The sequence below is a fragment of the Ornithodoros turicata genome, chromosome 9 (genome assembly GCF_037126465.1).
Source record: "Ornithodoros turicata isolate Travis chromosome 9, ASM3712646v1, whole genome shotgun sequence".
NCBI lineage: Eukaryota > Metazoa > Arthropoda > Arachnida > Ixodida > Argasidae > Ornithodoros > Ornithodoros turicata.
In genome coordinates, this window is record NC_088209.1 from 7,164,996 (window position 1) to 7,192,438 (window position 27,443).

General features: G+C 45.3%; 1 protein-coding gene across 1 annotated transcript in view; it reads left to right on the plus strand.

Moving 5' to 3' along the window:
• Window positions 1–27,443, plus strand: part of LOC135368078 (band 7 protein AGAP004871-like) — a 537,443-nt gene that overhangs the window by 488,387 nt on the left and 21,613 nt on the right. Inside the window, exon 6 of the mRNA XM_064601154.1 lies at window positions 23,285–23,488. Within this exon, the coding sequence (XP_064457224.1) occupies window positions 23,285–23,488 (204 nt within the window). The remainder of the gene's footprint in view (window positions 1–23,284; window positions 23,489–27,443) is intronic.

A 27,443-nucleotide genomic window follows, 5' to 3' on the forward strand; every position in this document is an offset into this window, starting at 1 on the left:
GCCAAAAGAAGCTTCAGTTATTTTGAATATCGGGTAACGGCGGTAGGCGTGAAATCCGGTAGAAGTCGATGGTAGCCAAAACCGGTCGAAAGGTCAGCCAAAGTTAAGGCTCCTGATTGGCCGACTGGCATTGCATAATTTCTACAACGTTGCACTCTCATTGGTCGTGTGCCCAGTGTTGTGTGAATTATCTCAAACTATGGGCTCTATGGGGAGCTGGTATGACTATGACCGCATTGTTCAAAGAGCAGTCACAGATTTGCTAGTGTGTCAAAGTGACTCAGCGCGTGTTGTGGTGTTTCCCGACGCAAGTATCCTACGTACGAACAGTATCTCGAGTTCAGAACTGGAATGCAGTGGTAAGCTGACGCCTGAGGAACACTTGTGAGCGCCGTCGCATTTTCAAATGCAGTCACAACGGAGACAGGATTCGGTGTCCGTGCGACAAGCATTTCCCGCTTCGTTGAAACCTTCGCACTGCGACCAACGAAAGGAGATGCTCACCGTGAAATCGCATGCACTCGTGTCAGCGTCGCTTGCTTCTGGGAGTAGAGTGTGCGTGTGTTTTGCGAGTTCGAACTTGGTCAACGAACGCAACGATTTGGACTCTGTACGCACGGTGACTATTTGTGTCAGACTATTGAGTTAACGATGTTTCAAATAAATGTGTATTTTGTCCAAAATTTGCCTAGTACTGGAATACGGAATAACGAGCGTCGGGTATGAAAACCAGTAAAAGTAAAAGCCGATGGTAGCCAGTAGCGGGCCGAAAGGCGAGCCAAACTGAGAGTCTCCTGATTGGCCGAATGGTAGGCACCATAGTTCATTTTCATTGGTTGCATGCCCAGTGTTGCCTGAATTATCTCAAACTATGGGGAGCTGTGGGAGCCTGAGCATACACTAAGTGAAAAGACCTCGGTAAATACGCCGCCTTTCGATTACCAGTGTGAGTGCTGACTGATGTGGCCATGTCCCGTGGAACACAGTGTTACACCCTTGGCTGTACCAACACGTACGAGGTTAACAGAATTCTACGAGCCGACCTCAGACTTCGGCGCGACCTACAGACGCGATCACTCCCGCCCGGCGGTCTGGCGCCAAGGTCGGACGCTAATTGGCCATGTGATGACCAGAATTCTGTGACGAAATCTTAACCTGCTTCACCCGCATACTCCCATAGGCCGAATGCATAATGAATGCAAGATCGTCCATAGTTCGTTTTGTTGATGTCACTCTGCGTTTGTTCTCTAGAGGTACGTTCTTTAAGCGCCAAGGGTGATTTTTATCATAAATTTGTCGAGGTTCCATTTAGGTTCCAAAGTACGAGCGTGCGGGTGAAGCCTGCTTTACGTTGCTGTCAGTACTTGTTTCGTTGTCACTTTTGCCAATTTCTTGCGGGAGCTAAGACAGGCGAGAACAACAGACGACGTTCAAGCGTGAAGTGATTTCATGATCCAGAAATATTATGGCGGGCCAGTTACCATACGCTCTGGAGGTAACCAAGCTTCCTGCGCATATCTCCTCTCCCGTTACTCCACACGGAAAGCCCCATTGGCTACGGCGGCGCACTCCCTCTTCCCTCTCATTGCCTCCTCTCATGCGTAGAGACGCACTTGTACAGCGTATAGAAATATGAGCAACCATAACGCGCGCCGGCGAGCTTCTTCATCTTCCTGTCTGCAGACTACCGAGTGGTGGTAATGTAGGTGCTGCTTGTCGTACACTCTTAAAAAAAAGGTGTACTTTAACCCCTTTCCTTGCCACATATATAACACCCTTTTGGAGAGTACAATTACGCAAAAAAGGTTGTCTCCTCATTCCCTCAAGGGAGTAGCATGACACCTTCTCCCTGCCGGGGAGTAATATTACTCTCCAGTAGGGAGATAGGTGTGATGCTACTCCCTAGAGGGAGTGAGGAGACACCCTTTTGAGCTAATTGTGCTCTCCAAAAGGGTGTTATATATGTGGCAAAAAAAGGACTTAAAGTACACCCTTCTTTTAAGAGCGTAGTCGGCCTCGCTATAGGGCGGGCAACGTGACGAGTAACACACAGAGGAAACTACGTCCCTGGCGACTGAACAGGAAACTGTGCCGACATACGTATTTAATCACATTTACATCATATATAGATTTTACATTTATTTACTTTATACACACATTCTTGGATTACACCGTTGCGAATCAGGGACGAAGTATTGCACAGCTGACATTGAGCGGGCAGATTCGATCACGTGTTTCCTTTCCTATGCCTTTTTCAAGAAAACGTAATGCAGACTTCTCCTACGTACTATCATAGACGCAAAGCATAAGGAATAGAAAAACACCTGCTTGCTTGGTTGATGTTGCTGTGCGTTTGTTGTGCGCGTTCCTTATGTCCCCACAATGGTTTTGATCACAAATTTTGAGATGATTAACGCGCTATCCCCGAGGTTCCATCTAGGTTCCAATCTGTAGAAGTGGTCCTGGTTGTGATGTACCGTCGTTACAAACGATGTGAGTGAGTGAGCAAACCCTGCTCTTTATTATTTAGGGATATATAGGGACGCATATATACTATATAGGGACGCATTCTTTATGTCCCAACCATGATATTGATTACAAATTTGCGGATGATTCACGCTATCTTCGAGGTTCCGTTTAGTTTACAAAGTACAGGACATGCCCCAATGTGTAATATTAGTCCACGAAATGCTCTCAAGCAAAGCGTGGTGAAAGATCCTGTATGATGTCCTAAATACAGAGATCGCAGAGTCGTCAGGTGACAGATTCAACCTCTCCCTTTTATTATCCGCATTACCTAGAGATCGCAGAACATAAATGCGAAAAGAACATGTTAGTGGTCAATTCGTCGTCTTCTATTAAAGGCGCAACGCACTTTCTTCTACTGTTTTGTACCACTGTCTATGTATTACGTAGTGTACAGTATTTGTTAAGTGTGAAGAACAGTCTAATGAAACAATCCCAAAATGTGACGTATAATTTCCAAGTCACAAATATACTTGGCTAATCAGTAAGCAGCCGGATGTAAGGACTGTCACCCCTGGGCTTTCCTACGCAGGTTAAGCGGGCCTGTGGATTTGAAATCACGATAACGGTAAAGAGGGTAAGAGCAGAGGGGCTAACAATGGTAGGAATAGACCGAACGCGCGTAATCTATGCTCCTCGTGGCTTAATTTCTACCTTTCCTCTTCGATCCTGTTTCATCTATTGCAGGGCTATAAATTTCACGGCGCACTAAAAGAGAAGCAAAATCGATTAAAATTCAGAAGAGTAACTGCTTGGGCGTGTTGGAACATATTGCTGAAGATAGAGAGCGCAAAAACACACGGGACACGTGTAAGAAGCAGACAGCACTGCGCTTTTTTTCAACACCTCGAAAACACAAATAACAAAACGGCGCTGCCTCAATTTAGATTGAAGGAACAGTTCCTTCAATCTACATTGAGGCAGCGGCATTGAGGAGTGGTGAAATGCCGCAAAAAGGCTTTCTCCTTATCAGGCAGGAGAACGGAAGGCGTCGCCACCCAACATGCCCCCAGTTTATCAATTTTTTCTGCTGGAGTTGTCTCCCGCACCATTTTGTCCGGCGACCATGACGAACACACACGGCCTTTGTGAAATCCGGGGGTTGCAACCACAAGTCTTGCAATGAAGAGCCAACCAGCCATCCCGTTTGTTCTTTACATTGTAACTGTGTTCCTTATAAGGAACACAGTGAACATAAACAATGCGTATATTTAGTTTGCGATTGCAGACTTGGAACTGCTACAACGGGGTGTTCGGAATTCGGATCCAAAGTTGGGTAGCCGAACGATGAGATGGGGTGTACCGTGGGTTGGAAGACGGCTGCCGATGGATGCCCGACGCCCGATGCCCCGACGGATGCCTTGAGCAGGCCGCTGGGTTTGGGCGGTCTCCAGGAGCGTCCATCGAGGATAAGTGAAAGTATATGGGTCATCAAACAGTGAGTCTAAGCAGCGTGCCACGAGTCACCTTTTTGCGGCATTTGTCCACGCAGCATCGGTGATGTGAGTTGGTCGTTCCGGAGCACGAGTATTTCGCGGTTTTGTTATTTGTGTTTCCGAGGAAGGAAAGAGCAGTGCTGTTTACTTCTTACCTGTGTCCTGTGTCTTTTTGTGCTCCCTATCATCAGCAGTCCTATTAAACATAAGGGTCCTGGTCAAGCACGAAATCAAGCATCCTGAGAAATGAGCGGTGATACGTGACGGCTGTGAAACATCACCCTCTCTCGGATCATCGCGGTCTATATGCTACTGCTTGCCACTCCAGCATTCTGCGTGAATCCATGATGCACTTTCTATTTATGCTTAAAATAAAACAGAGGCAGTAGGGAATTAAGCCTACCAGTAGTATAGTACAAGTACTATAGTAATGCGCCAGAGATAGACCGCTGTGTCATTGCAGTTTATGTGTCCAACATTAATGTTGCACTCCATTGCTTATTTATTTATTTGTAAAGCGACAAAAGTTACTGCCCGATAAAGACTGTACCAAACACGAAACATAGTAAATAATTTTACGTCTCTCGTTGGTCATAAACTGCAATGCGGTCGATCTCTGGCGCATTACTATATAGTATATTTGCCACAGGAAGGTTCTTTGATTTCACAAATGAACGAAAGAGAGATAGAAAAGAAAAAGACGTTGTAGCGTGTCTTCTCAGAGTATTTTTATCGTCTTTTCCTAACAGAATATTTAGTTGAACAGCATATTCACGTGGGACTTGGCATCTGTGAGCATATATGCACCGGCTTGATAAGTCGTCAGCTAGGGGTACACAGAGCACGCTGACTGATTTCCGATGCAGTTGCCATGCAGCTTCCGCTATCTACAAAATATGAGATATCAGTCGGCCACACGAAACTGTATGGGAGAAAATAAGACACGAGCAACTTGTTGCAGAGAAGATGACTTAAAGGAGTTTGTTTGTAGGCAAAATTAGAAAGTAACTACAGGGTGTTACCCTATAAAAGTCTACCCGCGCCGGCATGCAGTGCTCACCAATTACTCAATGCAGGTGGTACCATGTGTTAGCTACGTATAAAACTCATAAGGACATTCTACCATGGTAAATATCGAAGTGATTGAGCATCGTAACGCAAAGTTATAGCACAAAACGTGAGGTTCCCGTAGTCAAAACAGCCAAGATGGCGGTGTTGTGAATCGCAGTTGTGACACAGTTCCCCAGACGCCGACGTATCGCTCTGGCAATCCATCCATCCGTCCATCCAGGCAGAGACGTCCCCGCGTTATGTTATTTCACTGCCTCTCAGTAAGCAGACGACATCCCTTTTGGGTGTCGTCTGCTGAGTACGTCGGCATTTTCGTTCCTCACGTTGGTTACTTCTGAGCAAAATACGACAGTTACACGAAAGCGAAATTAAAACTGCAGTTCCATCCGGCTGGCAGGATATGCGGCACGTCGCCGTCTGAGGAGCAGCACGTCAACTGCTCTTCTCAACGCCGCCATCTTGATTGTTTTGACTACGGGAATTGCACGTTTTGAGTTATAGCCTCGTGCTGCGATGCTCAATCACTCGGAAATTTACCAAGATTAAATGTCCTTATGAGCTTTATATGAAGACCGCACAATGTGCAACCTGCATTGAGCATTTGGCGAGTACGGCATGGCGGCACGGGTAGACTTTTATAGGGTAACACCCTGTATAACGACATGCTAAGAACATGCTATTTAAAAGAACGGTCGACGTTTCGACAGTGACACTGTCTATACTTGTCTGTGTTACACTGTCTATGTTACGTATAGTTCTGCAGATGAATATTTACTGATAGTCCAGCACTGTTATCGTCCGAGTGTTTTCCGTCTTAGTTCTATATGATATTGATGATATTATTGATGATATTGGTTGATTCTTGATCATTAAACAGCTAAACATTCCTCTTAACAATACTTACAACTGCCAAGAAGGTGCAGGTGTCTATACTATTTCCCTTACGCATGTCATTTAGCCGTCTTGGTACTAATTGCGTGGCCTTGTACGGAACTTCAGGGTATTGTATGTAATGAGAAGTAGACCTCATTTTTTTTACAACGCATAATTTAGCAGCAGTCCCTGAAATCAATCACGCTATCCTTGGGTGTTTACGTTTCACTTTTTGTTTTCACTGTTTGTTGTTCCTCATTTTGACGGTGGCAAATCTCTTAACACTGAAATAATGTAGAACCCTTCACCAGAATGCAGGCTGAATTCCATCTCCGGTGATAATAATGAACTTTATTAACTTGCAGCAATCCAAGGAATCCGCGTTCCAGAGAACCCTCAGCGTGTGCTCCAAGTCAGCAGAGACTGGCTAAAGCTCTTCGCGATCACTATCACTAATCAGTAATCATTTTATCAGCTAGCAATCAGCTTATCACTACTCACCAATCACTAATCAGTAATCACTTTATCACGAATCACGAATCATTAATCAATAACCAATTACCTTATCACTAATCACCTATCACTACTCATTAATCACCTATCACCTTATCACTAATTCACCCATCACCAATCACTAATCACTTGTCATTACTATCTACAATCAACAATGTACTAGACTTCTACTCATATGTAACACCTGCACCTCACCCAGGCTTCAGACACCCAACAGACAAACAACGACGGTCACAATTTGCCGGCATGGACACCTCGATATCCCATTCGGCGCCCCGTCCATCATCACTACAGACAGGTGTCGAGAATTTGAGTCTTTTCGATTTCTTTTCGACCTTTTCGATGCCCTCACTAGCTCTCTAGAGAGCAAACGTATCAGGACAACAGCATACCATCCAGCGTCCAACGGCCTATTAGAGCGGTTACGCCGCCAGCTCAAAGTGGCGCTAAGAGCAGCACCACAAACACCATGGCCTGAAGTCCTCCCAACCGCACTCGTGGGCATCCGCACTGCTTTCAAGCCGGACCTGCACTGTGACCAAACTTGTTTATGGCACAACTCTCCGCCTTCCAGGCGAACTCTTATCACCACACCAGCTGACGGTATACCATCCAGCACGGTCGATTACTTCTCCCGCCTCCGTCTCATCATGGACGCCCTTCGACCGAGCTCTGCTCGCCACTCCACATTCTCCAAGGCCTGCCAGCACCGCGATCTGGAAACATGCTCCCACGTTGTCGTACGCTGCGATGCTGTCCGGAAACCGATACAGGTGCTCTACTCAGGACTTTTCCCAGTTACCCACCGGACTCCACACCACTTCACCGTGATTATCAATGGACGCCCAGACACCGTCTCCCTCGAGCGCTCGAAGCCCGCCTGCCTCCGACATTCCTCCTGCGCGCCGCCGTTCATCCACTGTGCCTATGCACAGCACAGCTCGGTCACGTATGAACCGATTCCACCCGTCCCCCATTACCCGCATCGTTTCATTCCATATAGACACGTCAAACGCCCCCGCGTTTATTGGCCGCCCAACCTAGTAACCTACCACTCACTGCTTCCAGCAGCTCGCTAGGGGAAGGGGGGTATGTGGCAGCGTCATCGGCAATGCCACTACGAGACACACGGGTTTAGACCGCGCGTAACCAGGCTCACAACCAGAACAGTCCTCGACTCATTTCTTTACGCCTACTCCAACACCCTTTTAGATGCTGATACATTACACGCTTGCTGTCGCTACGTACGTTTTTCGAGGCAGTTGGTTTCAAAGGTTGTCGAAGGCTGCCCGCGTAACGGGGGTATAAGAGAAACGTGTGTTGGACAGTCATATAATGTATTCCTGAAAACATTCAAGAACATCTACTCGTAGATAACCATTTTCCCTCGAAAACTGTAAAGCCGCGACGTAAATACCGCAAGCCGTGGATGACTCCGAGGGTTTTCTCGCTGATCCAAGAAAAGAACACGTTTTTTCTAGAGTTCCTACGAAGTAGAAATTTAGACACACTTGGGTATATTATTCAAACTTAACCGAAACCGCGTCAATCGCGCCGTAAAAAGTGCGAAGGAAACGTATTACTTTGATCTGTCTAGTAAATGCAAGTGTTTGGAAAGCTTTGAACAACATACCCTCGCGACCAATTTCAGACGAAATTGCTCAGGACGGCGACAGGTTTTCTGGTACAAGACTGTGTGCAAAGTTGAATGAATATTTCATAAATCGGTTATTAAGAGCTCCGCTAAGCTGTGACGAAACTAATGATGCCCGCAGCTACGTAAGAAGCACTGTCAGGAACTCTCTCTTCCTCAGCCCCTATTTCCCAAGATGAAGTATGCAATGTGTTTAAAAGGATGAAACTTAGTAACTCATTATAAGAAGATACGAAGGCATAAAAATATGCGATGTCGAGTTGCCGGCGATGAGTAAATTAAAGAGTGATATTAAACGGTAGGAGCAACTTATTTATTGACACATGGTAACGAGACTTTCGTGCACTAAGAAGCTCAATGAACAAAATAAAGAAAAAAATGGCGTTCCTTCACGAATTTTTTGCGGGCGATCTATCGAACTGATTTTTGTTCTGAAAACAGCTGCGATATCAGGTGACCGAAAGGAACAGATGTTCTCATTGGGACAACTTTGTAGCTTTTATAATTAAAAAGTTAATTAATGAAAGTTAATTAAGACATTGCCTTTGGACTTTGCTAATGCCCTGCTAGGGAGTGCCCTTCAGCATATGCTATATTGCAATTGATTTCATCTTGGAAAAAGTGTTATATATTTTTTAAAAATCTGTTCACACTTAGCGTGGACACCCTGTATACAGTTGACGGGGGAGTTTTGGCATGAGAGGGTAACAGGATGATGTAAAGGACGCAAATACAGGTAAAAATGAAAAGAACATAAATACAAACGCAGGAGTATCAGATTCAGAAGTGCAAGCAACATAACGCGAGTCCGAGGGATTGCACAGGAAACGAGTACGCATGTAGGTGACGTTCCAGGAATTAAGGATAAAAAGGGGGTTATGGCGACGGAATGAGGACACAGGTGCGGAATACAAAGGTGACCAGTAGACCGTGAAGACAGAGGTGGGGGGGGGGGGGGGTCTCAGGAGAGAGTCAAACGGTAGCACCCCGATTCGTCCAAATGTTTATTTCGTCCAAGTATTCACAACGTCCAAGTACTCAGCACGTCCGAAAAAAATTGGACATAGTGGGCATTGGACGAACTGAACCAAAGGGGGGGAAACTTGCCCAACCCGTCCAAATAACCGTACCGTCCAAACGCTTGTTTCGTCCGAAAAGGGAGGGGGATCTCCAAATGCGAGTGAACAATTGCTTCGTTTACGATTGGAGGTAGGATTTAAACATTCACACCGAAAGATGCCATGCCATACACCAAGTAAAACGAAAAACAAATGCTCAGCCTGCTCTGTTTATTTATTTTTCTTTCTTTTTTTTCATTCCAACAACTGACTTATTAGTTGAAGGTAAGATTTAAACATTCCCACTGAAAGATGTTATACACCGAGTAAAACGAGAAACAAATGCTCAACCTGCTCTGTTTAGTTGTTCTTTTTTTTTCATTTGAACAACTAACTTATTAGTTAGCATGGCCCAGCAAGTGGAACATGCGCTGCAGGTATGCCTTGATGAAATGAGCAAACTGCTCTGTTACGTCTGTGAAAAGTGCTTCGTTTCCCAGCATCGTTTCCCCTGAGCTGTATTTTCCGTACACCCATGAGAAGGAAGAGCGAGCCTCTTGTATCGTCTCCTGCTTGGCGAAGCCCTGTTCAACAGCAGCCGAATGCGTACCTGCAAATGGCGGTAAGAGGCATGAATACAAAGAGAGCAAGCGAGGAAGTATATATGCTATATTCTATTAATTATCATGATGGTGTTCCCTGATTATGCGAATTTGTTGCTTACCTGGTTGTGCTTACATTGTGTACGGTTGACTCAAATTCGACGAGGAACTTCAAAAACGTCATGTGGGGTTGGCACTTGAATTTCATGCGCAGCGAATTATGCCACCCTTCGGCGTGATTGTTTGCGCGGAGATCGTCCTCATCCGCAAACTAATTCCAGAGATGAACGTTGGTAAGCCACTGCCGCTCGAAGTAGTCTACGTAAAGGCAAAGGGCCGCAAGTTTCCTTTCAGATCCCTAGATGTTTCCAAGAAAGATCACTGACATTGGGAAACGCGGTACGTAGCGAGAACACAGTTATAGAAAACAACACATCGTTAACTGGACGGTCACTGTAGGTCAGCGGTCCTGTGAACGGGTTTGTGTTTTCGGTGATTCCCCGTTTGATCGATAATCCATTTGCTTTCATGAATACAGTCACCTGCCATTCACCCAGTGTCAAAATGGCCTGTGCTTTCATGACTGCAGCCAGGCAGTCGCCTGCCGAAAGGAGCAGAGCCTTAGGCAGTCGTCTGCCGAAAGGAGCAGAGCCTTTGGGAATTCCCCCATTTGGACGAAACGGGCTATTGGACGGTACGGGTATTGGACGCGCTGGGCAAGTTTCTCCTCGCCTGTTCATTTCGTCCAAGTGTTCAGTACGTCCGATTTTTTTCGGACGAATTAAATATTTGGACGTTGTGAGCACTTGGACGAAATAAACGTTTGGACGAAATGGGGCGTAACCGAGTCAAACGAAGAGAATATGGGAAGAAAAATGGAGAGTTGTTTTACAGTTTGTGTGTGTGTGTGTGTGTGTTTATCATTATTTTATTTTATTTTATGCGTGAAATGATATTTACGGGTTAAATCATTGTAGTGGGCCTGCGTGGATGTTCAAACCGTGAGGCTTCAGGGACTGGAATTTTGCGATTAAAAAGGATTCGCGATTTTTGCGCTTCATGGCACTGTTATTACCCGATTCAAGGACAACGATTTTGAGGTCTCTATCCAAAGCGTGTCCAGGAAGGTTAAAATGTGTAGAAATGTAGGATTGTTATTCACAATATCGGATTTATGGCTTTCCCTCATGGTGTTCGAGGTTTCTCCGATATACTCAATACAGCATTTAGTGCACATAATAAGGTAACATATGTTAAAAGAGTTGCAGTGCAATCCCTGTCGGATTTCGAAAGTAAAAGAATTTGAGGTGCTCGAGATAAATGTACATGGGCTAATGAAATGACATGTTTGGCAGCGTTTGGCGGCACTCTTTAACTCATTATACTGCAATGATATGCAGATAGAGCCCGTTAAACTGGTCATTCGCATACTTTCTCCAGTGCTGGCACATATGTACAATCTAGCATTGACCAGCGGCATTTTTTCCAGCCGAAATGCAAATTGCTGAAGTTACCGTTCTATAGATGAGGGTGACGACGAAAATTCCTTCAAAAAGTACAGGCCGATATCTGTGAGGCCAGTATTCTCAAAAGGACACCAGCTCCCGTGGCTCAGTGGTTAGTGTGCTGGCCATGCCACGTCGAGACTGGGAGGTACCCGGGTTCGAATCCCGGTGCCAGCTGTGCTGTCCGGGGGTTTTTCCTGGGTTTTCCTCAGACGCTTTCAGACATATGTCGGCACAGTTCCCTTAGAAGTCGGCCCAGGACGCACATTTCCCCAGGGCGTTACTCGTGACGTTGCCCACCTCTGTGAGGCCGACAAGGGCGAGCGCTTTCACTACCACCACCTCAAAAGGACTGGAGGCGTTGCTGCACGCACGTCTCGAGGCCTTTTTTCCACTTCTTCTTTTCAAACAGTCATTAATCACAGACTGTCAGTTCGGGTTCTGCAAACTTCGGTCCACATAACATGCACTACTGGCACAGAAAGAGCTAATCGTTAGGAACTTTGAAGGGAAGCTGTTTACCACTGCCGTTTACCTAGATTTTTGCAAAGCATTTAATTTTATCGATCATTCCCTACTTGTAAGAAAACTTTATGATTACGGAATAAAACGGCCCGCCCTCTCTTTGTTCTTATTTAATTTCTGATCTATCCAAACGTCGTCAGTACATCTCAAAAGGAAATCACTTCTGGCAGACACTCAGACTCACGTCACGTGTTCCTCAAGGCATTATACTCGGACCGCTCTTCTTCAACTTGTATGTAAATGATATTGTAAACAGTACACACTTGGGAAGCTTTTACATATATGCAGACGATACCAGTATCGATGAAAGATGAAAGTCACTGAAAAGGTTAGCCAGCTGTAGGACTCGAACCCACATCTTCTGGATTACCGGTCCAGGGCTCTACCAATTGAGCTAAGCTAACACGCCTCCCCAGTGACCTCCAAGTGTGCGTCATCTGAAGGGACAAACCAAAGCAGTACTACCGAAAGTCGAGTGCAATAGGGGTGGACGGTATGTGTCTTATCAATGTTCTTTAGTTTCACGAGTCTGTTCAAGGCCTTCCACTTACCCGTCCACCCCTATTGCACTCGACTTTCAGTGCATTGTGCTGCTTGGGAACCAGCCGCTCTCTCTCACTCATCCTCCTTTCACTCTTACATTTTTGCTCACTCATACACACATTCATACGACGGGATCGACGCAAGCGGCAAATGTTGAACATGAGAGAACTGATGTTCTGAGACTGGAACAACATAGAAGAGACAAATACATACAAGGCCCCAAATTGCCTAAGAAATTAACGATGAAAGATGGAAGTCACTGAAAAGGTTAGCCAGGCTGTATCTACTTTTGTGGCGATAATATAGAAACACTCTTCTATTCAAGTCTGGACAGAGAAAAATCGTATTCGGGCTAGCACTGAAAAATCAAGAGCAGTTCTATACAAGGCAAAAAATAAACTTTTTGTTTTCATTTAGGGATATTGTTGGGAAATCAACGCATTGAGGTCGTAGACTTTGTTAAACTACTTGGAGTCTACTTCTCTGCTGACCTTTCGTGGGACGCACACGTTCAGTATGTATGAAAAAAAAGAATCGCCGGGGTATACGGCGTTGTGGCGAAAAACCGATTCTTGTTCACGAAGTCAGTTAAATTGTCATTGTATTGATCCCTAAATATTCACTCGGTCCTTTGGTACAGCAACCTAGTATGGTCCACTACTGGCTCTGGTAATCTCCAGAAGGGGACTTTTGGGACAGTTAGGACTATAGAAAATGCGTCATATCATTCGCATACTTATGGCTTTTTAACGCACTCAATATATTAAGGACAGGCAACTTATCCGAATGCTTCTTAGCGCGTTCATATGTAAAAGCTGTACGACAGAATAACCACTCCTGGCTATCCGTATGTCGTTTGCATGAATTTGGTGAGTGACCCACCGGACAATGCAATTGATGGCAAAAGCAACAACAGCAACACAGCAGAAAAACAACACGTAGTACAAACTACGGCAAGCGATCTGTAAAATATAGATTACCACATATTTTCAATAATTTTCTTATCTCGGACACAGACATTTTCTTCATATCTTTTAGGAAACTGTATTATATATTTGTTACCCTTGTACTCAATTAACAATGCCACCATTAAGGTAAACAGTGATTATATATTATGTGTGTCACATTTCCGGTTGTCTTTTTCTTTTTTCGCTAGTAACCAAGTGAAGTTCGCAATGATGTGTTGTATCTTGTTTTTTGTACAAATACTTTACATCGTGTACTTTCTACTTCTGATGTTGCTAGCATCACATGTGGGGGTGTTGCATTAGTCAAGCAGCTGTACTGCTTTTTGGGAATCCCCCGCCTGTTGTGCCGCTATACTGTAGCATGCAAATAAATTTCAATTTCAATTTCAATTTGAATAATTGGCATAGAATCGTTATTGTCGGTGATGAACGAGGAGTAAAACGGCTTCGGAATCGACCGCGACGGATGCGACAGTCCCATTAAATGATTTATTTTTAACCAGTAATTTAAACAATGTAAAAGCAGGTATTATAACGCATGATGTTAGCGATTATTTGGCAACATTTATGTTGTGTAATGTGCATTACGGACGTGCGAACCCCGCCATGCACTATTGCTTTCAACGTATTACCGAAGCGGCGCTAGAAAGCTTCGGAGGCGATGTCCGTCGTCATGCCGTAAACTGAGGTTCGGTCTTCCTCCGTTCCAATGTGGATCACGTCGTACTATGCACGAACCCTGGATTACATCGGAACCACTAAGCACGACACACGAGGAAAATCAACGAAACGAAACATTCGTGAGCTCTTGAAATGCCGGTATTTTAAGCACATTTAAGCAACACCGTAATCAGGTAATCAGAGCTTTAAAACAGCCAAGAACATCCTATCACACCGTAACACTTTTGAAAGAGCGGTCACGTATCGAGTACTCTGAATTGATATCACGCGCCCGGTGTGGGCAGTAACACTCATATTTCGTATCATAATTACGTAATACTTCGCAGAAATTAGTATCATTACATATTCACCGTAATCGAGTGCACACCGCAGATTTTTATGCCTATACTCCAGTTGGCATTAATTACCGCGTGAAATGTTTCAAGATGACAATTTCTCAGTCCCGTCCAAACCCCGAGCTCATTCCTTTGTTTGCCCAGAATGCAGGGACACCGCCTAAGGAAGCAGGATTCATCTGACAGCCGAATTGGCGCGTAAGAGAGTAAGGGACCTTAGCATATCACTTGCGCTTGCTGAAGTTACCGTAACACACGTTACAAAACATGCAAGAACCATATACGCGCACCGTGCTTTCGCGAGCTATACGTCTAATCGCGTGTGTTCCAGCTCATTTCACAACCAGGAACAGAGCGGAGCTCCTCATTCTGCTTGGCACAGAGATATGGGGTAGCTCTGCGTGGTGATAAGCTTCCTTTGTTGTCAAGTAAGTAATAGTCGTGGTATCATGACAAGGAGTACGGTACAGGGTTCCTGAACATGCTAACGATGTCCCTTTTTTACTCATTCAGTAACGTGTCGCACAGGAAATTCAACGCCGCTTGCAGTGAATCACATTCACAGTCAATGTCTTTAGTTTGTGCAGCGTAGAGCTACACAGCGAAAGTAAACGTCATTCACAAATGGTGGATATGACGACACGTAAAATGTTGGGGCTACATTATGCTACAGCATATATATGGGTCCCTTTCTAATTACACGTTTTAAAACAATATGGTAACGAAGGTTTCAGCCGTAACTGCTCGTGATTCTCCAGTGGTTAAAAATGACGCTCAACAAATGAAAATGACCTACACGATACTCGGGCGCTGAAGTTGATTCGGAACAAGGGTGGTCCTTTTTAAACACGTATCGAGTGATAACTTTTGTTTGTGGTTTTTGTTATCACTGTTTGACATTTCTGCTTTTTACTGTACCTCTGACTATCGAGAGTGTGCAGTTCCTGCCAGAGGAAGGCGAAATGCGTTCCGAAAATTTCGTAAGCAACTGTCCTTTACGTATAAAGTCACTACATGTTCCTGTGTACCGGTGAACATCATTCACTGTAAACGGCATTCAGTTTCGTGTTCAACCAAGCTGCTATCTTACTGCCTTCTACTGGTTATACATGGATGGATGTTGGAAGAAATTTATGGAGACGGTAGATCCACGAATATGGATCCCTCTGCTTTGTAGCTCTTAACGCCGACTGCTTGGGAACCGCTTGGGGTTGAAAGAGAAATGAGGGAGAACAATTGGAAATAAGAGACAGAGAAAATGTAGTTTAAATTACTGTCGCAGGTGCGTGCGAGACTATAGAGCGATGAAGCCAGAACGGTTCGAATGTGCTTCACTAAAAAGCCATCTGGTGTCCACCTCAGTGTCCCCGAGGGGGTAATATGTTTATTAGAAGTAAACGTATAAATATCAATCAGAAGCAATATCAAGGTCGTATTTCATTGAAAAAAAAAAATAAACGGAGAAAAGAGGGAGAAGAAAAAATAGTAAATAAGAAAGGGAAATTAAAAAGCTCAATAACTGGTTACTAATATGGTCCACCGACTACGGCAAGGATTCCACCATCCCCCACCAACACCACCTAATATGGTCCACTGGCCACGATGGATCATTCGGTAGCCTGGAACAACCCAGCATCCCAACGCTTTGCGACAGACGCCCTGACACGATTCCTGAAGGACACGACAGGCTGGGTTTCTCAAATTTGTCTCCGTCTCGACGTTGATTGTCACCTTGTGAATTACTCTTGAATGTAACTATCCCAGTGTCCCAGACAACGTGTCCTGTTTGTCCTGCATCCTTGTCTCGGGTTGCCTCCCCTTCCGTCCCACAGGTGCGCGTGTTTCCGTGTGTGCGCAGCCGGAGCAAACGAAGGCGGTGTAGCGCGTCCTCATGGCTGTGACCAAGCTCTCCGCGTATGTTAACTCTATATCCCCCACATTCGGTGGTGTCTCCGCCTTCTGATTCGAAGGTTTTGGCTTCGATCCCTGCCGTTGGAGACCAGTAGCTTGAAGGGTGGTTACAATTACGTTGCTGGGACAAGCCCTGTTCCGCGCATGTCCGCCCATACCGACGGACTTGCTGGAGGTCGACTTGGTGAGTGAGCGCCTAATCTCTCCTCGAATGCCGTTTATTCAGATCCGACGCCTCGATCACGCCCTCATGCACGACAGAAGTCAAACCTAGAGTCACTAAATAGGCTTCGCTTCAGAGTATCGACACTGAGGTCCAAGGGAGAGCTGGAGCGCCATCTTATTTCCGCACCACACTGGTACCATCCCCAGTTGAGGATCAAAGACGACTAACATAATATGCTCGCTGTGGGATATAGAAGCGTGTGTGATTGTTGTGCGATAATCCATGTATTGTCCACCAGGGAGTCCCGAAGATGTCAAAGTTGAGCTCAAGGCCGTCAACTGCTGCTTGCAAACGAAAGGAACATGTCACCCGCGAACGATAGATGGCATCGTGCGCAAACGTACGCCAGAGCCGTTTATAGGGAGAGTTTGGCCATTAGGAGGAGCCTAACTTGAATCGCGTCATGCGACGTCACGGCTAAGCCACCTCCCTCGCCGTGCTCTATTGTTGTCCCGTTGTCAGCCGGTCGCCGACGCCATATTGATGCTGATCGTTGTTTACGATGCAAGGAGGGAAGACACGTGCGTACATTGTCCTTCGAAAGCCCTTCGTCCTTGAACTCTTTCAGTTTGGTAACAAAACACCCCTTATCAGAGGCGGCTGTGGGCCATAAGCCGGTTATTCCTGTAGATTGCATTCACTGCGACAACAAAGCTGACGGACAGCATCAATATGGCGCGCATCAGATGGCTGATAAGCGGATTCTGCTTGGATTCAGTCTTTTTGGGCGGCGCAACAATGACTCTGACATCAAAATAGGCTCCACCCACGAGGCGGCAAAAGATCAGAGAATGACCAAACTCTCCCTATAAATGGCTCTGACGTACGCGATGCGTGTGCGCGGGGGTAGCGTGGCGCGGAAACAAGATGGCGCATGCTCGCTCTTGGAACCCACTGTCGATACTCTGAAGCGTAGCTCATATAGTGACTCTAGTCAAACCAGCATTAGGGGATCAGCTTTAATAACCTTAAAGGAGAGATAAGACGCAGATTAGGTTGTTGTACATGATGGAAAGGCACTCCGAGACAAGGAAAAGACGTACAAAGAGAGGTTGTTGACCTGTGTATGTCTTTTCCTTGTCTCGGAGCTTACCTTCCAGCAATTAGTAACCTTTCTCCAAAAATATCCCAACATTTTACAAACAGATTTGCGAACCGTCACGGAAAGTGCTGCGACGTTTAGCGGCAATGTCAAACGTTTCGTCAGTGTCAGCAAAGATCACTATAACAGCTGCCGCTGAAAATCACAACATCTTTCGTGATCGTCTGCAAATTTTTGATAGTTGCCAGATGCACAAACTAGCTTTCTTTTTTTTCCTTACTTTTTCATTTTCTTTCTTTCATTTCCTTATTTTGCTTTTTGTTTATTTTGAGTTTCTTTCTTTTTTGGAATAGCAAGCCGGCATTAGCCTGGCTGACATTTCCATTTTTCTTTCTTTTCATTCTATTAAACCTATCCCCCCCCCCCCCCAAGCGTCAAAGTTAATGGCGGACAGAGCTCCTCAAATGTCTACAAGGTGCGCGATATACCGGCCCAACTCTATTTACGCAGTAGCAATGATGGCTTTATGGTCTGAGAAATGATTGCTGATGATATTGATGTGAAGAACCGAGACCATGTTCGGCCCGGTCATCACGAAGTCTATGCAGGTGCCGTTGGACGTCGCAGGATGGGTGACGTCGTTTTGGAGCACTTCTGCGTTAACGACGCCGAGTACTATGAATATCATACTGTAATGTACCGTAAATGTGTAGCGCTTGAAGCCTACGGGTGGTGCGATCCGATCTATATTATGCGCGCCGCTTGCGATTTCCACAGCTGCGCACACACGTGACACTTTCTGCTTCTTCCTCTCTGGCTTGTATAGTCTATACAGGCTCGTACATCTCCTGGAACCTTCCCGTTAACAGCTGCCGCTGAAAAGGTTCTGGTCTACTTTACTTTTTTCCACCAAGGATGCAACGGGAACGACGTAAAAGTTTATGACCGGTGCAGCCACCCCTTGGCCTGAAAACAATGCGAGAGTTCAATTGGCGGCGTCTGTTGCATCGTATGTCATTGATCGCTGTTGGACTGCAGTTTACACGTTGTTTGTACGCAGTTCGCTGTCGCTATGACAGCGTGTACTGCAATTGTCGTGTTTAGGCTCCTTAATACAGATTCGGAAGAGGCAGAAACTGCAGCCGTAGCGCTTGATATACTGTTTCGCTACATATTACGAAAACGCCGCTGTACTGTAACCGAATACAAGCGCATGTTTCGTTTGCCGCCTTGCCTGGCTAATCTGGTTGATCCGAGCAACGTTGAAATATCCACTATTTCATCCGAAGACTATAAAATTATAACAAAAACCTACACGGAATAGGAAAGTGCACCGGCTATCGGGAAGACACGACGGAGGTCGACGGTATATACATGTAACAGTCCTTGGTGATCCTCGATGACGGCTTGTCCACTTCCATCAAGACATCGAATATGCGTGCACTTTTCACTGCAACGGTGTTAGATATACTGTCTGTTCGTTCCGTCCTGCGCCTTTGCACGTACTCTACCGAAAGTGCAAATGTTTTACGGTTCGGTGCAGAAACGCAGCAATTTGCACCTTCACACGAATACGAAAGTGGAGGGACTTGGTCTGGTTGGGGGAGCTGGGGAAGCAATCTGCATCCTAATATTTTCAATGCATGGCAAGAGATGTGTTTGGGATGCCAAGTGCTAATTAGGCGAATAAGCTGGCGTGCAGACGAGAGCATTTGGTGTACACATGACTTTGGTGTACAATGCGTTTGAAAGGAGACCTGTGCCCTGTTTAACAGTTATGGAATGACAACTCGAAGCTGGCAAAATGGACTTCGTCCCCATAGAGTGGGAACGGCGAGCTCGTCAAGTCACCATGGTGGCTTTTTTTTTTCGCTGTTCCCTCCACATTTTCATTGTAGTTACTGTTTTTAAATAAATAAATAAAAATAAATAAATATCTCCAACAGAGAGTCGGTTGTAACAAAAGTCGAACATCAACACATTGTTACGCACCACTTTTAGGAAACCCAAAAGTGAAAGAAAGTGTGGGAGCTGACGCATGAATCACGCGTTGACAATCAATGATACCAAAGATCTAACGACCGGTTGCGAGAGCATAATGTAAAAGTAAAAAAGAGCAAATGCGAAAAAAGAAAATGCTCTGAAATTGCGAAGCATTTGGACTTATGTAATGGATGCTTCCCTTTATGGGATGATGACAGTTGTAAAGACCACTGAACATGACCCTCACGGAACGCTTCTCAGGGAGACACTTCCTACTCGCTCATGTGGGGACTGTGTCAGTCATCCGACACTTCCTGTCCGTCGTTGGGCAGACTGGTAACTCTCCCTTCTTGACTTTTTCGTCCCTCCTTTCTAGTTGCCTTCTCTCCTATATATTGGTTGCCGTGTAATAATCCTTGAGCTCTGCTTGAGACCTTGTGTGTGTGTGTGTGTGTGTGTTTGTCCTTTTTTGGTTTCCTAGTCTCGGGGTTATCATAATGCATCAGTATCACCAGCCCGCTTACTTCTTAACCATCCTTTCAGGGCAACCGTTCTGCCTTCTAACACCGGGCGCGAGGACCGCAGACGAAACAAATGCGAATGTGAAAACGGGTGCACCTTCCCCAGCACTCTTAAGAAATAATGCAACGGTGTTGCCCTCTTACACCGAGTGCAAGGGGTGCAGGGGAAAAGAATGCACCTACGGTGCGCCGTGTGCTGAGATTTCGGAGTACGTTATATAATCACCAAGTGGGCAAACTTAATTCATAAGCCGCTCACTGTGATGTATTTTGTAATCATAGTTCTCTCGCGACGTAAAGCGGCGAAATCATTAGTATGGTCCACTAAGTCAGAGGATATCCATAACTGATGTGCTGCCAGGTAGCGGAGTACCGCAGTGTCCATGAGGGGCGACGGTCCTATTGTGCAACGACCCCTGGGCATCTTTACGTTAACATACACATGAACTGTGGAAATGTCAGCATTGCGAAGATCGCCCTTGCTCCTGGAATATTTCTGGGGTAGATGTGAAACTGATACTGTAAAAGTCGTTGATTTCGCGTGGAACATATTTTAGGGTTTTGGTGGAGGCGGGAACTTAAATCAGCGAAAAACGCAAGCTCATGTTTCTCGGTGACGTCAGCGTATCTACCTTGCGGGTACTTAAAGCCGCGAATTTTTGGAACTCGCGAAAAACGCGAAAAATCATTCCGCGCAAAACACACACACAAAAAAAAAAAACACTTCTACGGTATGCTACGCCTTCCAACATTGTATCACGCTATCTGTGTGCACTGCAGAGTAGTCGGTCCTAATTGTTTTGCGAGGGACGTCTTTGAGTAATCTCCCTAGATGTCACCTCCCACTCTAGAAGGTTGACCTCGCACATCTTCTAACGGACTGTAAAGGACACGCTTTGTGTTGGCAAAGGGGGGAACAACCACGTGACCGACGCCAATATGAGCTTACAAGTTAAAGATAAACGAGAACCAGGTATCACTTGCGTATCAGCAGCTCTTTTCGCCATGGGTATTGCGTTGATATCGAGCCCAGATTGATTTACTTGCAAACCAAATGTATTCGAGTAATGCGCAGCCCGAATGTTCGTCTTTGTACTTCATGAACCCCGGGGGTCGTCAGTCGGCATTGCCATTACAGTTTACCGTTACCAGTAAATGAACGTTTCATGATAATCTCCAGAGAAATTCGATCATATACGTGGTTTATTTCCTACCGATATTCTTTTTATTTTATTTTATTTATACATGCTGCCTGCCTCCAGTTGGGGCCAAGGCGGGTGCGGACAAAAAAAGAAAGTACAATCTCCGTACAAGTTGTTAACACAACGAAAAGTACAACATGACACACTCTTTCGATCAGTTCATTCAATGCACGCACAAAGGCGTCAGCAGTGTCAACATTAACCGCATCTGCCGCAGGTGATTCCACTCTAAAACGGTACGTGGGAAGAAACTAAATTTAAAACAATCGTTACGCGGTGAAAACTGTCGGAAGGGGTGATCGTGCTTCTTCCTAGTTCGCTGGCCAGATAAAGGAGTAACATAGTCTCATGAATGAATTCTGAATTTATCGTGCAGTAGTTGATAAAATGATTTAAGCCTGTTAATCCGTCGCCTCGCTATACTAAGGGTTGTAATCTAGATTGTCTATACCGGGTGTTACAGTTAAATCCCCGGGCCAAATAATTCGCGAACGGGTGCACCAATCCACGAACTTCCTTTTTTACGAGTATCTGTCCGATACCACCTGCAAGCTGCACACCGTGTTAATGAGTGGGAGGCGCTCATTATTAAAATAAAAATGCAAATGAGTTACGTAAAAAAGCGTAACTTCTAAAGCAGGGCGCTCTCGGCATTAAAATGGGTACTACCCCTTTTGGGACCTTCAGTGGACACCTTTTAGAGAAAAATCTGCCATCGAAGCGGGTCATTTGTTGCAGTAATTAATTGGTTTCGGTTTACGTATTTTTGTCGCTGCTGGTCGCGGCGAAACGCAAAAGGACGCTTTTTCACTCCCTGATCAATCAGTGAATTACGTCCTTACACCAATGAATTACACCAATGAAATACACCCTTTTGCGCTTCGCCGCGACCAGCCGCGACAAAAATACGTAAACCGAAACCAATTAATTACTCAACAAATGACCCGCTTCGGTGGCAGATTTTTCTCTAAAAGGTGTCCACTGAAGGCCCCAAAAGGGGTAGTACCCATTTTAATGCCGACAGCGCCCTGCTTTAGAAGTTACGCTTTTTTTACGAAACTCATTTGCATTTTTATTTTAATAATGAGCGCCTGCCACTCATCCACACGGTGTGCAGCTTGTAGGTGGTATCGGACAGATACTCGTAAAAAAGGAAGTTCGTGGATTGGTGCACCCGTTCGCGAATTATTTACCCTGGGGATTTAACTGAAACACCCGATATACTCTTGTTGTTGGCGAGTTTCTTCCGTACGACTTAAAAATAAACCTCAGTGCCCTCTTTTGTATGGTTTCTAGCTTTGTAATTAAATCCTCCGAAGCCTCTGATATAAGTTCATTCGAAACCCCAGATGTGAACATCAGTGAAATATATTACTTTTTTATGCTTGATGGGGAGATTCTCTCTTTAATACGGCGAGGAGCTCGCAAAATTAAAGTAGCACAGAAATCATTTTTAACACCCTGTTTTCTTCGTATAAAACTTTTAAGTAGGCCAGTAAAATGCGCCATGAGAAGTAATTCACCCCACAGAGTCATAATTATCGCAGAAATTGAATTTGAAGCACGCCACAGAAAGCGGTCGTGCGCAACGGTGGTTGGGAGCAGTTCCAGCCTGTGACGCTGCACTGACGCTCTACCGTTTCTACACGCTGATTGGTTCAGAGTATCGTACGCTAGTCAGCTGTTCAGGGCTCTGAAGAAGCATTGCCCACAGGGAAACTCCTGCGGGACAATGAAGTCTTCCACACCCAGGGTCACCCTTTCAATTCCTAATCCCCCCCGAGGGGAAAGATTTACCGACTACAAAAAAGAAAAAAGAAAGCTTTCACGCACAAAAAGAAAAAGACAGGCTCTGACCTCGACTGACCGCGCCGTCGTTATGACGTCAGAGGTCGGTACGTGTTGACGGCTTACGAAGTGACTTGGCGAAGGAAAGTTATTTTTTACGCAAGTCTTCTGAGCGTAAGCTTAGAAGAATTTCAAGTTTTATTTTCGATGTACAACGACGATTCGTTGGGGTCACCCCTTGAAAAATGTGCCGCACTGTGACGTTCAAAATGCTTCGTCGAAATAGATGACTACTTACGAAATTTGTGTTTCTACGCGCAGATCCTGTCAAAGGACTCGGTGACGGTGGCCGTGGACGCGGTGGTCTACTACCGCATCAGCAACGCTACCATCGCAATCACCAACGTTGAGGACTATGGGCATTCAACACGGCTTTTGGCTGCCACTACACTGAGAAATGTCTTGGGCACCAAAAACCTCTCAGAGATCCTCTCGGAACGGGAGTCCATCTCGCACGTCATGCAGGTAAGGTAACCTTCGTGTCTTCCGTGAAGCAGGCGTAGGTTCTGCCGTAGCAATGTTCTTTGTGTCTTTCTTATCAAGGACCTCAGGAACGGCAACTGGTAATGACAGAACAAGGGTTCTAAATTTTTTACTCTATAGTGCGAAATAGAAGTATTAGTTGTAACATGATCAGGGCAACGCGACGGCGACAAGGACAGAGGGCACACACGTTGGACGGGACACCCCTTGTCTCCGCCGTGTTGCCTGATCATATTTCAATGCACCATCCTACACGCTGTGCACCCTCACGATAATCGTAGCGTCATCATCATCACGCTGTTGAAAATGCGTAAACGAAAACGAGTAAATGAACGAACGGACGGACGAATGAAAGGGTGAACAAACGGAGTAAATGACGAGGAGGGATACATCTTGGCTTTGAGGAGTACGCACAGAGACACAGACTAGTGGAATGAATGGACGAATGGTCAACCTCTTCGTCACCCTATAGCGGATCACAACGGCACAAACGTCTCTGGGTCATCCAAGTACTCCGATGGTTTACAATAGAATAACATGAGATGTACGGAGCAATCCAGCAATTTACTACAATACAATCAACCAAACGCCGCAGAATATAGAGATCCATAATACCCATTTGTTGAAAGTAATGTGCTTGTGTTGTATCGTCCGCCACCTGCGAGTTTGTGTCTTAAAATTTCACTCAACTGTTATAGCTTTACATTCCCATAAATGACAAGCGACCCTAAATTGCATGTACTTTCATGCTTCATGCGGACCTAGATGCTATACGTATGTTCAACTCTGGCGAATAATCATGCTGTGAACGGTATCCCATTCATGCAAATACCTAGCTGTCCCCGCCAACTTTCTAAGCCAAGGTAATCTTCATAAGACATTCAGAAGAGGATTTGTTTCGACGTAATCAACAGAATATGTGGACTATTTGGAGTGTAATCGTCACATCAATAGGAAGGTGTTCACGATCACTGTTCCAAAGACCTCGTTTCTTTGAAGCGGCTGACACACCTGATATTTGGTTCGGCGGTCTCTTTTGCCGTACCCGTGACCGTCGGGTGCTACCGATCCACTGGAGCTCCCCAAATGAAGTGTCAGAAAAATTGCAAGGTCGACTACATTCGTGAGGCATTCTTCACAAACTCATGCAGAAGGCATGACAATAAAGGGGATAAAGTGGAATATGTGCTCATTGGGGAATAGAGCTTAAGAGAAAAAGCGTAACAAACAAATGTGAGTGAACACCACATAAGAAATGTTTCCCGAGTAAGTCCTGTAAGTTGCTGAATAAGGCGCAATACTCGTCCAAGCTGTGAGCACTTGCATGGGTGGATATCTAAAGGAAGGATCAGCAGATGGTACAGATGGTTGTAGATCCGGCTCCTCCAGAATTGAAAGATCGTTGCGGGAGATCGGTTAAGGAGACCAATGACAGGGCGCTCCACATTATTGTTAAAGAGAGGAGGGAAAGAGTAAATTGCGGTTTCGTTCGCGCTGATGTCACGCACGATGCAAAGGGCGAATCACGTTCCTTTTGTATTGCTGTCAAGGTAAGGCTCACTTCGCGAGGAGACATTTATGCACTTTATTTCCCGTGTAAACCTGACAACTTAGGTACCGCTCGGAAGTGAAGGACGATGTAGAAAATGGAATGTAAAGAAGAAAAAAAAGTTGAAGCGGAAACGTGAAGAAAAGTATGTCTTGTAACGAGTGTGCGAGTCTGCAGGAACGACGAAGCCAGAAAAGTTTATTTTCCTTCACCGAGACCTCAAAAGTTTAGAATCTGGTAATCGCTTGAACGTTTGGACGTCGTCGACATGACATGGGAGGCGATAAACAGGTTGTCGTAGCAGAAAAAAGAGAGAGAGAGAGACAGAGAGAAAATACCCTTTGGAGAGTGCGGCCCCTTTTGAAAGACACACAAAGGATGGCCAGGAATCTAGGAATGTAGCCGTTGAATGCAGTGAGCGAAGTGTAGCTTGAAAAAGAAAATAAACACATCCCAAGCAGCACAATGTACTGAAAGTCGAGTGCAATAGGGGTGGACGGTATGTGTCTTATCATTGTTCTTTAGCTTCATGAGTACGTTCAAGGCCTTCCACCTACCCGTCCACCCCTATCGCACTCGACTTTCAGTACATTGTTCTGCCTGGGATAGGAATATTAAGGGGAAGATATCAAGGGAAGCATCTTTATAACTTCACAATCAAATGATAAAAAGAAAGGTCCCTTGTTACGAACGATTGTACCAGACACACACACACACACACACACAAAAGAAGAAAAGACGCAGCAAAATCTACTCGCGAGGTTTTGCAATCTGTGCTCGAGTTTTTCTCATATTATGGATAAGACACACTTTGCAAAACCAAAAGATCGGATTCATTTGCGGATTACATGAGATCCACGATATACCTCCCGAGCATCGCTAAACGCATTTCTTTCAGCGCAACAAGAATAGATGATGACAATGAGCACAGCAAAAGCTAGAGAAATGAAAGTATGTTTCTTTTACAGCTCCATTCAATTGGTTTTAGCTCTTTTGTATTGTCTGAGTTGTCGTCATCTCCTACACGATCGAGAACTGTTCGCTGCAGTTGACGATATGTCATGCCCTGTGTTCTCGGCTCTGGAGGGAGCTGGATGTCGGTGACATAACCTTGGAAAATGAGACCAACCGTAGTGACCTGCGTGGCCGTCCTTTTTGGCTGCGTGACTGCACTTGACACTAGCTGCTGTATGTATGCTGCACCGCCACTCCATCTGCTACAGGCATCTGACGTCGGGCGGAAAGTCACAGCCCTGTAAACGCTCATTCGCACATGCACTTCTCGAGGAGGTGCGCAATCCACGAAGACGCGGCATCCTCACAGACTACTGGAAACGCTGAGGCGTTTCCAGTAGTGATGCAAAATTATCGATAAATTGACTATCTATATTATGGATAATTTTTCAAAACTATCAATAGTGTCGAAAAACTATCGATAGCCGAACATCGATAGTGTAAAAGCTATCGATTGTTGACTACCCATGGTATAAAGATAATTGACTATCGATAGTACTGTTATTTTGTGTTGACAGCTAGATTTCGTTCTCACTATCGATGCTTTCGTTCCCGTCTTCGTTTTCGCACTGGCACACTGACAACGAAAACAGAATCAGGTGCGAGACATGTTCTTTCCGTTTAGCTGTTGAGTTGAGTTGAGTTGATTAGACAAGAAAAAAAATGGAGAAATAGGCACTCATTACGAGAGCCGGCTACTCCAGATCACCTAGGAAAGCACAAATGGCTATCTACAATAAAACCAATGAGTGACAAAGACTCTCAGTCAGTCACTCACACACACCGTTTAGCTGTAATGTATGAATGATGTACCGCAGGCAGCGAAAGAAGATGCTCATCATAACATCTTACGCACTCATGAGACTACAATGCCAGTCAATCCAGTGCAGAGAGTATCACGTGACTCTGCAGTTGGTTTCAGCGGCATGAGAAGCTCAGTATCAGCGTCGGAGGGAAACCTGCTCTGACTTGTATTGTAAAACTTGTAGAAGTGAGGCACTTCTTTTTCTATTTTTATCCGCTCCCCTATAGTTTTCCGATGGCGGACTATCGATAGTACTATCGAGAGTCTATGAATAGTCGACTATCGATAGTGCTATTGATAGTTTTCTGACTATCGATAGTTCGATTCTCATACGAGTACCGATAGTTTTACATCACTAGTTTTCAGTCACTTTTGCAGCTCTCGAGCGCAGATCAGCAAACACTTTTCATCCAGGCAATCGGAGGGCCAACTCGCGGAGGGCCAAAGTGGCTTCGTTTGGTGCCAGCAATACGCGCGGTGGTCTTTTTTTTTTTGTGTGTGTGTGTGTGTGTGTATGTGTGTGTTCGCAGGGACTGTATATAAATTCTTTCACTGTCACCGAAAGTTCT